Genomic DNA, 15148 nt, shown 5'->3' on the forward strand with positions numbered 1-15148 from the left:
ACGCCCTTCTTCTTTGCCTTTTGTAGCTTATGCATTCTGGTTGAGCTTCCTGCCTACATGCCCTACCCTGCCCTCTCCTTCTCTCCATTCATTAGAATCCAATTAGAGTGCTGCACAGTCTTTGCAAGCTTGCTGCAGGAGGATGACATCATGAGTGTGACATGACGACATCATCAGCCTGTTGCAAGCAGCGGTTTTTGGAATTTTTAGAACTTATAAAATAGCATAACACAATGGATTTTCAAAGCGGTTTCCTCCAAATCGTTATTGAGACCATTTCTTTTCACTGGAAGGACTATTTAGAGAGAGAGCTTTGAAAATTGAATGGGCTTTGAGAATCGGGCCTTTTGCGTAAAAGACATTTGGTTGCAGTTTGGTTTTCAGTAAAATCTAAAGAAGCTGGACAAATGCTTTGATGGGAAGTCTTTATGTTCTAATGATATCTTAGTACCAGCATTCTGTTGTTGGAACTTCTTGGTTGCAACAGACCTTGTCAAACCAGGTAGTTTATTCGGCAGCGATCGCTCCCAGGGCCAGCTCTGGCTCGAGCCAGTGGTTTGAATTCCAAAAACTAGGAACTGCTGGTTCCATCATGAGCTTTGCTGTGGGTTGATGACATCATCAGCATGTCACAAGTCTTTCTTTTTTTCTGATGTCATCAAGTGCGTGCCCATTATGTGATGACATCACAAACACACGGGGGGGGGGGGGGGGGGGGTGATGAGATGATTGACATTCCAGGAAAGGCCACAAGAAATATGACTTCTGTTCCTCGTTGCTCGAAGCAGACTATGCCGTTAAGAGCCTTGCTCCAGTTACAGCAGTTGGGCACCTGATGGCAGTGTGTGCTATGCATAAACCAAACACTTGTATACTATTTTGGTTTACACTTTACATTAACTAGCTCTAATTACAAAGCAATTGCACCAGACTCAACAGGAGCAGAACTCATTGCACCCACAATCCATTGCACTTTCCTGTTGCTGAAATCCGGTACCTAGCGACCCGTCTCGCCTCTATGGCGCCGCCCATCTTCTCCTCTTGCTCCCGTGACGGCCGTCTCTTGTCTCTCAGGTAACAAGACAGTGAAAAGCGTGACGGTCAAACACGAGACCCCCGTCAAGCTGGCCGGGCTGGCGGAGGGGGCCAAGTACAGTGTGCGGGTTTACTCTCGAGAGTACGACTTCATCAGCAGCAAGACCGTCCCCTTTGAGACCAGCGCAGGTGAGGCAGGCACCCCCTTGTACCCCCACTTGGGTGTCTGTACTGGAGCTGTTCAACCTAAAGCTGGTGTAGTGCTTTTTTAAGTTGTGTATTAGCGGCTGAAGCCCTGCTGGCAATACTTGCTAATAGAATAGAATCTTTGGAACTCTGGCCTGACTCTTTTGTACAGGGTTTTAGAGCTTAGCTTGGGAGCTGTGATGTAGCTGGTTGGAGCCCAGCAACCACAGGTTAAACAAGGTTGTGCACAAATGGGGATAGGGCTTTTGCTGCTTAAAAAAAGTGTGCAATGTCTTGCAAAAAACTACAGTATTGGAGATTACTATTTTCAAATCCCATTTATGTAAAAACAAACTACATTAACAGGTATCTACTAATACTACTGATTCGTTTACACTGCAGTGTTTAGCGGGAGCATTTTAGCAGGAGTGTGGTTTTAGCTGTTGTATGGTAAAAAGTTGTTGACTTAATGCTTCAGTTCAAACAAATACCGGAGGAATAGGTCTCTACAATTCTTGCCATGTCAGACAGATTATTACTGGAATGGATATAATTATCTGTTCCAGCTTTGTGACTTAATAAATCATCTCCATAAACCCATGGATTAGAAACAGGTTTGTGAGCCATGCTAGTTGTCTGTATTACATTATTCCAGACCTGAGGTGTGATCATCTCACTCCACCTTGAGTTTTCCACAGGGCTCACACTTCTGGGGGTTCCTGTCACTTCACAGAATCTTTGGAAGTGATTCAAGTTAGACGCCTTGCACTGCTAAGCTGAAGGTTGTGGAATTTATAATGAGAGTGGAAATCTCTCAAGTCAAAAGAGCCTGAAACTGAGAAGGTGAATTATAGAAGGCTCTGAGGCCTGGGAATGAAGGCCTGTGTGTGTGACAGTGTTCAGAGGTTCACACATGAAGATGTTGTAGAGATGGAAAGGATGGACGGACCTGCATCTGGGACCCAGGTTGGTAATTCAGGCTCTGAATGAATGGTTTCCAGAGCCTCATTGATTCACAGCCTCTCTCTCTCTCTCTCTCTCTCTCTCGCGCTCTCACTCGCTCTCTCGCTCTCGCTCTCGCTCTCTCTCTCTCTCTTTCTCTTCCGTCCCGCTATCACAGCTTACACCAAGGACCAGGTGGACATCGCCACCCAGGGCTGGTTCATCGGGCTGATGTGCGCCATCGCCCTGCTGGTGCTGATCCTCCTCATCGTCTGCTTCATAAAGAGGAGCCGCGGGGGCAAGTACCCAGGTACGGGACGGACCTGCAGACAGACAGACAGACAGGACAGACAGACAGACAGACAGACAGACAGACAGGACGGGCATTTTAACTTGACTATGACCGTCACGCCAAAACAAGCAAATATATTTGTATTCCTTAGCCCATTTGATATGTACGCTTAGGTAGCAAAGCACAAAGCAGTTATTCTACTATATACATTTTTTTTATTTAGATTTATTTCATCCACCAGGATAAAATCTCGATATATAGTGGAAATTAACCCATACAAAAACAACATCTACAGGATCGTGCCATAAATGTAAGATTAAATCAATCTGTGCAAATACTGTAAGATACAATGATAAGAAAGGATACTTGCATAACCCTCCCAGACTTGTCCTTGTTCAAGCTGAAGTCTTTGAAATCCCTTGGCATTTTCTTGCAAGGCATGCATGAAGTCCTTCCTCGTCCTTGTGTCATCCTTGCATCGTTGCATTTAGCATTTTTATTGGTATAGGGTTTTATACACATACATTTCCATGTATTATTCTAGCGACAGCAGAATATAATAACAGGTATTATTCTTTGTGTTACAGTGCGGGACAAAAAGGACCTTCCTTTAGATCCCATGGAGCGTAAGGACCAGGATGGGTCTTTCGATTACCGGTACGTCTCTTTAACAAGAACTATTTCTACTGTAGAAAATACATTGGCGGACAGCAAAACCTGCTGCTTCAATTGGTGATAATGTTAGTTGAAAGGATGGTTGTGATAGATCAAGAAAAGCCATTGAGCTGAGAAGTGTCTGACGAATGTGATGCTTTACCAGGCTGTCTGTAGCTCAAGCACAAAGGTATGCCCTTTTCCATAGAAGCAGGGTTGTTTCTTTACAAGCAGGATAGACTATGTTGTTTATAATGCACACAGGCCAGAACATGACTAGACAATCTCTTCAATATTAGTGGCTGTAGGCTGGCTGTCCCCTTTGCTTTCCAGTTTCCCCCTGAATTTATTGGCCACCGAACAGAAACTCAAATTAAACCCTCAGACTTTTGGTAATGCTTTGTTTTAAGATTGATTGATTGCAAATTGCAGTTGCAATGTAATTAAAATGTAACTATTATAACATGGAGATTTGTATTAACGATTTAAGTTTCAATAAAATCAGTATATAAATGGAATACTGAAGAAGAATCTACATTCCTGCAGTAACCAGATCACATGATAATTACAAAGCAATGCCATATAAAGTTCTGCCACATATTCTTAGGAATATTGCTCTGAATTCTTCTGCAAGTCTTACCTGTCTTCTGTTCTGACCCTCCATTCATTTTGTCCCTTTTTTCATAAATGCTGCTTTTGCGTAAGGAATGAGAACAGGTACTTCATTTTTAAATTGCCTTTTATTTCTGTTAAAAGGGTTAGTAACCACGGCTGAAAAAAAAAAAAGAGCACATCAACAATCTCTCAAGCACCTTACTGTCTGGCTGCTGATCTTCCTGTTTTGTTTTCCGTCAGTTTCTCTCCCCATTCACTTCCTGTTGTGGTGGGGTCCTATTGCCTGTAACACAGGAAGTGAACTCATAGTGTTGTGGCAGAAATAAAGAAGGCCACACCTGAGTTAAAGTAAAGATGCCGTCTGTCAAGGCAAAGGCCAACAGCAAAACAATACCTGTCTTGAGAGACTTTTCTTATGCTGTGCTAGTGAGGAAGGCCTGGTTATCAAAGCTTTTAACTCGATACTATACAACAGGAAGGTTAAAAATGAGAGCTGTTCTTTCAGGACGAAGCAATGAGATTCATCCATAACGTCACACATTACATCACACATTCCAAAGGTAAAACATATAAGCAGCTCAGCTGCACAAACGCTTTGACTAATTCCTTCAGCCAATGTGTGTTGAAGGCATTAGTCGAAACGTTTGTCTGCTTGTAAGAAGCAGTAGGACCTGCCCATCCTCTGCTTACCTGTGTTTTGCTACATTAATAAATTACATTTATTACTGGAAGGAAAATACACCAGGGTTAAAACAACCTTGGTGCTATTTATCCCTCTATTACCGTAATGTCCAGTATATATCACGCACTTCTGGGCATTCTTGATCCAATACTTTAGTTTCTTGTGTGCATATATATAATGCACACTACCTGTATGTAAAAATTGCATATATTAGTTACACTTTATTAAATGGCTGCTACTTATACAGAGAATTACAGTAATACTGGATAGATGTTCTGACACTATAGTATTATCTGAAATCCTGTGGTACGCATACTATATGAGGTGATGTTTATGCCCTGTAAACTTATCATTAAATCACTACTGTGAAAAATGGAAGATGAAATAAAAATCGCCTTGTATAATTTGTCATTTACAGTCCCTGTAGTAGTATTTTTGGCAAGCACTGAACAATACTACAATATCCTGCTCATATAAAAACCTGTCCATAATCCTTTATTCACTGTGACATTAATCACCGTGTATTTGCACACGCAGTGCGAGGGATTACAGTCATTAATGTCACAAAAGGTTTTACCGATCATCCTGGATTCCTCACTCTTTTCTTTTCTGTCCTCGTTTTCTTTCTTTCTCTTCCTATCCCTTTGTCGTTATGCTCTTTTATTTTCTCCTTGGAACAATGAAGGTCTCTTGAAAGGTATGGAAAGAGCAATGTGTAACAGCCCTGGACCTAACCCACAGCTACAGAACCCTGTATTTTTTACTTTTTTTTATTTTATTCAGGGGTTTTAATCTCTATTAGAAGATTGAAATAGATATGTTAATTAATTAATTAATCGTACAGGTTAGCGTGTATTTGAGAAATGCTGATTGACCGTTTTTTATTAATGATAGAATTATACACACTCACAATTCTTCAGTAAACATCTTATTCAGAAGTGCAAAGTAAGATGGCGTTTACTGAAAGCTGTTGTGATATTTTTAGCCTTGCGTCTGAATTTGTTATTTTACTGCATGTTTTAGGTTAAACGGTGTTACCACACTTCCTTATATTAAACGGTATGTATACAATATGTAATTAACGGATTAATAAACCAGTCCCATGTTCGAATTAATGGATTAAAAGACAGTATCATGATTAAAACCCCTAATTGTATTTATTTAACGTTTCATTGATTTTAATATGTGGCGCTGCTAATTCATGTGTGATTGGTTAATGGAGCGATGTCTGGGGGGTTGGGGGGGGGGGGGGGGGGGGGGTTGTTGCTTGTTGTTGTTCTCTCTTGTGTCTTCGTTTTTGCCTGAAGTCACTTGTGTTTCACGGTTCACATTTGTAACACTTTGCATGTGGCATGTTGGAGACTCATTCAGTGCGTGTACACGAGATCAAGTTTTCTGAAAACTAAATCACTTTTTCCGAAAACTGGACTCTGAACAGTTAACCTAATAACAATCTCTGTTGTGTTTTCTGTGTTTCCACGGCTTTTGAAATTGGAATTGGAGCGTTTAGCTCAACAGCTCTTGTTCACAAGGACATGCACGTTGATTGTTGAGGAGGAATGCCACAGCTTGAACTAAAATCTCTGCTCTTGCGCCAGCAGACAGATATTAACTAGGCTCTAACCTGCCTTCTTGCACTGCACTGACGAATTAATCTGTATGGGATTTGTTGGTTCCATGTGTTGTTTAAATTGTTGAAAAAGTGTTTCCGTTAAATGCATGGGATTTTCTTACCAAATGTAGACATTTGGTATTTTGCATTGTGTATGGGTATGCAGGAACTGGAACCAATGCCTGTGGACTGATGTAGATTCAAAAAAAGGTGTTAGGGTTTCATGCTCCTGTCAGCATAGCAGATTGGGGACTTCAAGCTCCATAGAATATTATGCAATTGCTAGCAATTCTGTTTAAAGCTAGATAAGGTAGAATATTTATATGGCACAGTTTGGTAGCCAGCAAAAGCCAGGGCAGATACTTAATGTGCTGAGGATTTCTTAGTGCAATACTGTATTATAACAAACTGCATTATAATAATGCCTATTTTTATGCTGTGCAAAAAAGTAATAATGCATAAGAGATTTAGACAGATTGCAGTTACCGTTCAATTGACCTAAACAGCAATATACAATTTACAAAGGTGTTTTTTGTCCTTAATAGAACATTAAACGCGAAGGGGTCCCTTTTTGTTTGCTTTTAAATGATGATTTAGATCGATTGAATATACGCCACTGTGTCCAATACGCTGTTGTACAGTACGATCGTTTCTGTAAGGGTTGTGGCAGCCGACTGGAATTTCACGGTCGCTTCGCTGCGGTTTGTTTTGTAATTTTAATGGCGTCTCTGTGTGTTTCCCCCCCAAAGCGATGAGGATAACAAGCCCCTGCAGGGCAGCCAGACCTCTCTGGAAGGGACTATCAAGCAGCAGGAGAGCGACGACAGCCTGGTGGACTACGGGGAAGGCGGGGATGGCCAGTTCAACGAGGACGGCTCCTTCATCGGCCAGTACACCGTCAAGAAGGACAAGGAGGAAACTGAGGGCAACGAGAGCTCCGAGGCCACGTCTCCTGTCAATGCCATCTACTCGCTGGCGTAACCCTGCCATGGGGGGTGGTGGGGGGGTGCTGCTGACTGACACAAGGGCGCCAAGAACCAAGAACCAAGAACACCACGCTGGGATACGCCACGGTTTATAGAATAGGAGCAGGTTAGGAAACTGCACCCAGCGTCCACCATCTTGGATCCAGCTGGTCTACAGTTACAGCAGGATGGTGACTCCAAGTTGGAGCCACAATGGCACCAGTTTCCTAACCCTACTACTCTATAAACCATAGTACAGGCAGAAGTGGGAGAGTACAAAGGAAGTCCAAGTAGCAATGGTCAGCGATGAGAGCGAGAGGAGACACAGTGATAGGGTTATTCAGAAAGAGAATCCTGCTCCAGGTCTTTGTTCAAATCAGGCCTGTACATACATATATAAGCTTATTGACGTGCCATTTCCATTGCATAGCAGCACCCGTCAGATACCAGAGCAGCTCTGATGATTTTATCATATTGATATCAATAGTGCGTATATGTTTGTCTTGTTGTCTGGTGTGTATAAAGTGATTAATACAAAGTTATCTGGCCTTCTATATATGTGGCTCTGCCTGCTGTATAATGTGCTATACTACAGGTGGGATCTCCGCAGTTAAAAGATCTGAGTCATGTGACTTTCTGTAATGGGAAAATCAAAGACAAGGCACCGGAAGCTATAGCCAGCTATAAAAACATCACACAGAATGATAGCAAACTTTTAAACATAAAAAAATGAGGGTTGGGGAAAAAAGCTATTTACTCTGCAAAGTAGATTTACTATAGAACATCTAGTCTTTGTTGTGCAATGGACAACCATGCAGGTTCAAAAACAGCATGGAGAACCCAGTTGGAAGGAAAACCTGAACTATAATGCCCCCGGTTGGGTGGTATTTTTGCAATGGCTGGAGATCAGAAGCTTGGTGTTCTCTCAAAGAGAAGGCTGCCCACGTGTTCAGTTTTAAGATCCTGCTCCATTGTTTCTTTTCTGATTTTATTTTTATTGTATCCAGCGCAACCCCATCCCTGCTCCAGCTCACCCATCCCTTCTCCAGCGACTCCCTGCTTCAGAAGCCAATGAGGCGACTCGGATCGGCCTCACGGGAACGAGAGGCAGTGGCTCACCCACCACTGACTGAACCGAGGGAGAGAAAACGTGACAGACCCTCTTCCTCTCCCCTCCCCACCACCATCATTCTGCGTATCTTACTCCTAGAGAAATATCAAAGCATACAACAGTAAACGCTCAAAACACACACTACTTTACAAAACCAACAAAACTGCCAAACGAAAACGCCTGCAACATGTCGAAAGAAAAAAACTCTTAAAACGATGAGAGACCAAAAAAAAAGGGTCAGCAGGAGAGACCCGCAAAGAAGACACAGTGAAGCAGAAGTCGACACAGCCACCCCCCCCCCCAGCCATTTCTTTTAACAGCTGATGCACCCAACCAAGCAGCTTGGATATCGACATCAGCCCTTGTTCCCAGCGGGACCCAGTCTTTCTTTTTGCCTTTTTCTTTCTGCGAAGACCGAAACCCCTTTGACCTCTGTGCCCCCTTGCACATTCACTGACCCCTGTAAAATGACTAATCTCCTGTTGTCATTATTCTGTAAAAATGGTACACCGCTTGGTCTAGTAGTTTATATGCAGCCTTGGCAAACCTTTGTTTGAGTGGTCCTGGACAGACTATTGCTTGTGTGTGTGTGTGTCTCAGTGTGTGTGTGTGCGTGCGTGCGTGTGTGTGTGGCAGAAGGTGCTTTAAGTCTTATTTATGTTGGCCATTCATGAAACCCAGAACTTAAAATGAAGATCCAAAGAGCATGACATCTCAACTCTCGGATAAAAGAGGATTTTTGTTCTCCCATATTTGGGATGTTGCCGGCTGAGTGGAAGGACTGAAGGACACTGTATTTTGAGTTTGTGAAATATGTAAAAGATGCTGATGTTCATTCAGTTGTTTTGGATTATTGTTGTTTTTTTGTTGTTCATATCATGCATTGAAACACAAATAGGGGTGTGCCATTCCAGTGTGTTTACATGTCGATTAACAGAAGGGTAGAGCGGAGGGACTGGGGTGTTGTCTGACCATGTGGCTCGAGCTGAAGGACTGGGAGGCAGAGTGGGCTTGTAGTTAGAGCTGTAGTTTTTAAAATCAATTCCCAATTCGACTTGTTATTTTAGAGACACAATAATAATTGTTTGCGATTGCTCAACGGCTTTCATTTGAAGCTAGTTTAATTGATGAACAGTGACTTCCATTTACATAATTTGTTGCCACTGTGAGAAGTTCATTTTAACAGAATACTGCTAATTGCAATTTTGAGCAATGATGTGTTGGAATTGATTAAAAGGAAATTGATTTGAAAAAGGAACTGGAATTGAAAAACAGGAATTGACCCCAACCCTGGTAGACATCAGCCATTCATATATTTTTATAGGTGAAGACTTTGTCAATTAGTCTTCAAACTTCCCAATATATATATATATATATATATAACCAGGTTACTGGTTGGCACACCTCTAGAAAATGTTTTTCTTTTTGAATAACCTAATGTCTTAATTGAATATGTATTGTTATTATAATTATTTTGATTATTCTTACTATATTTGTTGTTATTATTTAACATGTGAATTATGACATATCTTTATTTAACCTGTTGGGAATTATATTGTATGTATTTGTATTTAATTATTTTTTAAATGTAATTTTGCATAAATCATATGGTATGGTTGGATGCCGCTACTATGGACAGGGTTAGGAATGTTTATTTCTATATCTTTGACACAAAACCAGATTATTAATATATATATATATATATGTATCTATGTATGTATGGGACACCGCAATTACTCTGCAAGCAAGCTCTTAAACAGCATTTTGTTAACAGCGAAAGCCTTTTGTGTTCTGTAAGATAAGTGATTCTGCTGTTGAAACCGAGATGGATGTTCCACATGTTAGAAGCCGTGGCTTCAGTGTATTGATAATAAGAAATTTATGTTACATTTATGTTTGTTCGTTTTTTGGAGGAATTAGGGCTCTGCTTCCCTCCCTTAATCCTGTAAGCAACCCAGAGCTACAGCAAAGTGCAAATTAATTTATTTTAACGTGTTTGTTTATTTTCTAGCACTGACAGATTTTTGTTCTTGGTAAGTTGACCTAATGCATCACTTTAGTTTGGTGTAATGTGTGTAAATCAGCCTATTTTAATATAACTCTGGGGTGATTTGCGTTAGTTGAGTGTGCTCTCCCTAATGCAGGGGGAGGATTTATAAGGGGGGGGCAGCATACGATACATTAAAAAATGTATTAAAAATGTAAACTCGAGTCAATCAGAAATCAATATGCATACAGTGGGGAATCTGAACTCATCTATTATTTAAATGCACTCAATACACTCTCCCCCATTCCCTGTGGGATTTGTAAATATTAATGAGTACTATAACAGCCATCACAGGGGCCAGCCTCATGCCTGGAGTACATCGGATATCCCCACTGGAAACTATTAAGCCTTCCCATCCATTTATACCACTGAAAACCAAAAAAAGCCATGACGTCTTTCTTTTTCTAATCAGGGATTCAAGTTACACAGAGGTGATGTCATCATAAAGCAACTCTCCCTCTCATATCTAAACCATATCATATATTAAAAGCATACGCACCTGGTATGCTCAATAGGGCACTGCAACAGTAAGAAATGCACTTCACAGAGTGTGGAGGGAGTTCATCTCTATTCATGTATAATGTTTCGGTTAATGAGTCTAAAGAGTCGTATTTAAAAAAAGAAGATTATTTTCTGTTTGTTTCGGGAACATTACCAAGTGCTATTTCACTACAAACCTTGTTAATGTGGTCTACAGGGTGCTGAAGCTACCCATACTGTACGCAAAGAGTCTTCAACAAGGTTTCTCCAGACTTTTTGATTGGCTTTTGAACTGAGACACCTGCATAGTGTCTTATTTTTATTCACAATACACTTCAAACTCATTAAAGATTCATCATAACCTTATTCTGACTCTAATTAACATCAAGGTTATGATTTTTGTAAAAACAAATTGCACGGATTGACCAGCCAAAAGGATTTCAAGTTCCAAATCCCATTATGTGGTATACACTGAACTGATTAACTTTCTTAGTGACCACAGATTAGTTTCAGTCACCTTATTGTGATACAGTACCAAAAAATATATATATAAAAAAAGCAAAACCATTTACCTTGTATTTTGTTAAATGCCCTTGGCTGCTTAGCTCCCACTTTCGACAATTATCTAGCATTCAAGTCTCCATTTGAATGCCTGCTATTGATTGTAAGCCTATATATACCTTGGGTTTATGTCCTAACAGGTCTTGGGGAAATATTATGTATTTTGTAATCTTATTTGGATTTAGGTGCACAGGTTTGATTTTCTTTAAGAGCGTTCCGGTCTGCAGAGGAATTGAATCTTTAACTTGCTGTGTGCTAATGCTTTGATTGCACTTGCATTGTCTAGACTAGATGTTATTTCCATTTTAAAATTCATAAATAAATGTACCCAATTTGTATTTTATTCTTGAACTTCAGTATACATCAAAGTTGCTTCGAAGCAGATCCATTAAAATAAAAATAAAAAAGATTAGGATGTCCAACCCAACAGCCTGACATTCAGAAAAAGGAAAGGGCCACTTTATGTGTGCTGTACATCGTTCAAATAACTGCTTAGAGAGCACTGGGCTGCAGTGTGGGGGGTAGTGGGTTTGAGTAGCTCAGTGGTTAGAGCACTGGGCTGCAGTGTGGGAGGTAGTGGGTTTGAACAGCTCAGTGGTTAGAGTGCTGGGCTGCAGTGTGGAAGGTAGTGGGTTTGAGTAGCTCTGGTTAGTGCTGGGCTGCAGTGTGGGAGGTAGTGGGTTTGAGCAGCTCAGTGGTTAGAGTGCTGGGCTGCAGTGTGGAAGGTAGTGGGTTTGAGTAGCTCTGGTTAGTGCTGGGCTGCAGAGTGGAAGGTAGTGGGTTTGAGTAGCTCTGTGGTTAGTGCTGGGCTGCAGTGTGGAAGGTAGTGGGTTTGAGTAGCTCAGTGGTTAGAGTGCTGGGCTGCAGAGTGGAAGGTAGTGGGCTTGAGCAGCTCAGTGGTTAGAGTGCTGGGCTGCAGTGTGGAAGGTAGTGGGTTTGAGTGGCTCTGGTTAGTGCTGAGCTGCAGTGTGGGAGGTAGTGGGTTTGAGCAGCTCAGTGGTTAGAGTGCTGGGCTGCAGTGGGAGGTAGTGGGTTTGAGCAGCTCAGTGGTTAGAGTGCTGGGCTGCAGTGGGAGGTAGTGGGTTTGAGCAGCTCAGTGGTTAGAGGGCTGGGCTGCAGAGTGGAAGGTAGTGGGCTTGAGCAGCTCAGTGGTTAGAGTGCTGGGCTGCAGTGTGGAAGGTAGTGGGTTTGAGTGGCTCTGGTTAGTGCTGAGCTGCAGTGTGGGAGGTAGTGGGTTTGAGCAGCTCAGTGGTTAGAGTGCTGGGCTGCAGAGTGGAAGGTAGTGGGTTTGAGTAGCTCTGTGGTTAGTGCTGGGCTGCAGTGTGGAAGGTAGTGGGTTTGAGTAGCTCAGTGGTTAGAGTGCTGGGCTGCAGAGTGGAAGGTAGTGGGCTTGAGTAGCTCAGTGGTTAGAGGGCTACGCTATAGTGTGGAAAACAGTGGGTTTGAGTATCTCGGAGTTAAGTGAGCCCGCTAGTAGTAAGAGATGGCAGGAGATCCACCAGTCTACACAACAAACTTATTAGTTAGATTGCTCCCAAAAATATTTTTCTCTCAGGTCCGTCCCCCCACCCCCCCACCCAAAAAAAAAACAACATCACAGCAATAAAATATACGTATATTCTTTTTTTAAATTTCATTTTGAGCAATGGGCAACTGGAATATGAAACAGGTAATCCAAGATTAGTCCTGTTTCAGTTTTCCCTTTACTCAATGCGTACAGTACTAAAGGAGCCTTATCCCTCAATTAAATCAAAATGATAGCTCTGCATAAGCCCGAGCATCATAATGGCATCTCTTCGGCACCACAATGGTGCAAGAGTCCTGCAACACTCATGCAGGTTAGAAGAGACCGAGCCCTGGGATCACATTATAATTAAGAGCATCCCTACCAGATAACCAAAAAAACTACAATAACTGTGTGAAATGATTTCATGCTAACACTGCATACAATGCCAAAAATGTGAAAGTTATCAGTTATCATTATCCCAATTGTTTGCTTTCATGTGTTATTGTGACTGGTTACTTAGCAGGGAGAGAGGTGTGCGCTTGTGGATTCCTTGTTTAGATTCTGTGCCATCCAGTTGGTTTCGCAAGCATTTAAAAAACAAACTTCAAGTTTTCATTACCTGTTATTCCAGCGATAGTCTATTGGAATTAATTCCAAATAAATTACAGTATCTGAAACTAAGAATCGTTTCCATTGCATGTACATTTGAAACTGTTACTTTAAAGTGTAAATACAGTAGTTATTTCGTCATGCTGTAATCTCGTCTTAATTCACAGCAGGGTTCGAAATGGACAGCAAAGCTTGCAAGGTGCTTATGCACTTTCGTTTTCAAGTGGACATCATTTACATGCTGTGCAGGGCTTCAATCACAGAAACCTCGCTTCAGCAGTGGGTAGATTTTGCATGACTGGTGTGTACATCAGATGTTTAGTATGCCAGACTCCACTTTGAGCCAGCCGCTGTTCATTACTGTTTATTTCTGCAGAGCAGGACGGATCAAGAAGACGCTGGTCTAGTCTTGAAGTGTGCTATCTGTCAAGCAGTGAGGATGGTTTTTGCTGGTCCAGTATTTATGTTTGCAGCGTTTAGGGAGCTGCTAGTGTAGTTCACCTGTCTGTTTCTGTCTTTTATTCTCCTTCCCTTGCTGGCCATTTTAAACCTGCTTTTTTTTTCTTCCATTATTTTCAAACTTGTGTGTGTTTTTTTTTTGTTTTTTTTTTAAATAAACCAGGAACATCTTGAAGAAATCGTGTGTTTCTTGTGTAAAAAGTAATAACGATAATATTAATGATAATAATAACCACAACTGCATTTACCCAGGCTTGTATTTTGTACAAAAAAATGTGTAACATAACTGCACAACCTTTGGGTTTAATCTCATTTTGTATTTTTTATTCTGTGTTAATTCTAATAAAATAATACAAAAAATAAATAAAAGAAATAGTTATATAGCGCTTCGAACCACACCCATTGGGGTTGGACTTTCTTTCGTTTGTTTTCTTTGTTGATAATCACACTTTTGATTTTCAGGTAAAGAGCTAGAGATTTTAATTTTAACAAAGGATTGTTGAAAGCAGTGTGGCATAACAGTTAGAGCTGAGGACTGGGAGCCAGGGGATCAAATAGAATCCCTGGTTTAAATGACAGATTTGGGTACAAGTTTCCCTTTTGCTCCAAACAAAGGACACTTAGTGCTCCTTCCAACAACTGAAATCCTGGAAATCTCCAGGAACACCAGCTGAAATCTACAGTTATTTAAACAAGGAAACGGCTCACTGCTTTCAATCGATAGCTGGAGTAAAGCTGTTTTTATTGGGTGATCTCAGTGGTGCCATGCTTCCCCTGTGTGTGAAGATACACCTTGATTTGTAAGAATATCTGCTGTAGCTGTGCCTTTAGCTCAAGAGGAAAGACTGCACAAGGTTCAATACACATTGATTCATTTATTAAATTTATGGTGTTTTTTTTGGAGGTGGGTGTACACAAGTTCAGTAAACATGTTATTTTTCAAGAATTCTGTGGATGATGTCATGATTATGTCAGAAAAGAATGTTCATTCCAAGAGGTTCCACAGTTCCTAGTTTGAAGATAAACTCACATTCCCTTTGTTTCGGAGCAGCATTTGTCCCATAGCACTGACTGATCCCACAGATGGTGAATCGTTTAACCACACCTGTGGGCTTTGATTGATTAAAAAATAGTTGATCGATTAATCTTGTCTACCTGAGTGTGGTATCAGAAAACGGTGCACGAAAAACAAATCTTGAAAAATGGCAGGGGGTACCTCTGAAGACCTTGACAAAAGGGCAACTGGAAGGTGTACCCAATATTTCACAATATCTCAGAATGACAGCAGTACTACAAGTGTATCATATCATCTTAGTTGCAAGTAAACTGATTTTTCTTTTTATTCAACGTATTTCTTTCAAACACGATCTGAAATCAACAGCTAAATTCTA

At 41.2% G+C, this 15148-nt stretch overlaps 1 protein-coding gene across 30 annotated transcripts in view; it reads left to right on the plus strand.

Moving 5' to 3' along the window:
- Positions 1-12753, plus strand: part of nfasca (neurofascin homolog (chicken) a) — a 63150-nt gene extending 50397 nt beyond the window's left edge. For 15 of the 30 annotated variants that reach the window (XM_059004678.1, XM_033996314.3, XM_059004681.1 and 12 more), the window contains 6 exons: positions 1075-1224; positions 2342-2473; positions 3043-3112; positions 5092-5103; positions 5430-5465; positions 6768-12753. In XM_059004678.1, the coding sequence (XP_058860661.1) occupies positions 1075-1224; positions 2342-2473; positions 3043-3112; positions 5092-5103; positions 5430-5465; positions 6768-6999 (632 nt within the window). In that variant the 3' untranslated portion in view covers positions 7000-12753. Of the gene's footprint in view, positions 1-1074; positions 1225-2341; positions 2474-3042; positions 3113-3814; positions 4854-5091; positions 5104-5429; positions 5466-6767 lie in introns of those variants that run through there. The other 15 variants (XM_033996425.3, XM_033996426.3, XM_033996428.3 and 12 more) reach the window with 8 other exon arrangements.
- The last annotated feature ends 2395 nt before the right edge of the window (positions 12754-15148 follow it).

Source organism: Acipenser ruthenus, chromosome 30 (genome assembly GCF_902713425.1).
Source record: "Acipenser ruthenus chromosome 30, fAciRut3.2 maternal haplotype, whole genome shotgun sequence".
Lineage (NCBI taxonomy): Eukaryota > Metazoa > Chordata > Actinopteri > Acipenseriformes > Acipenseridae > Acipenser > Acipenser ruthenus.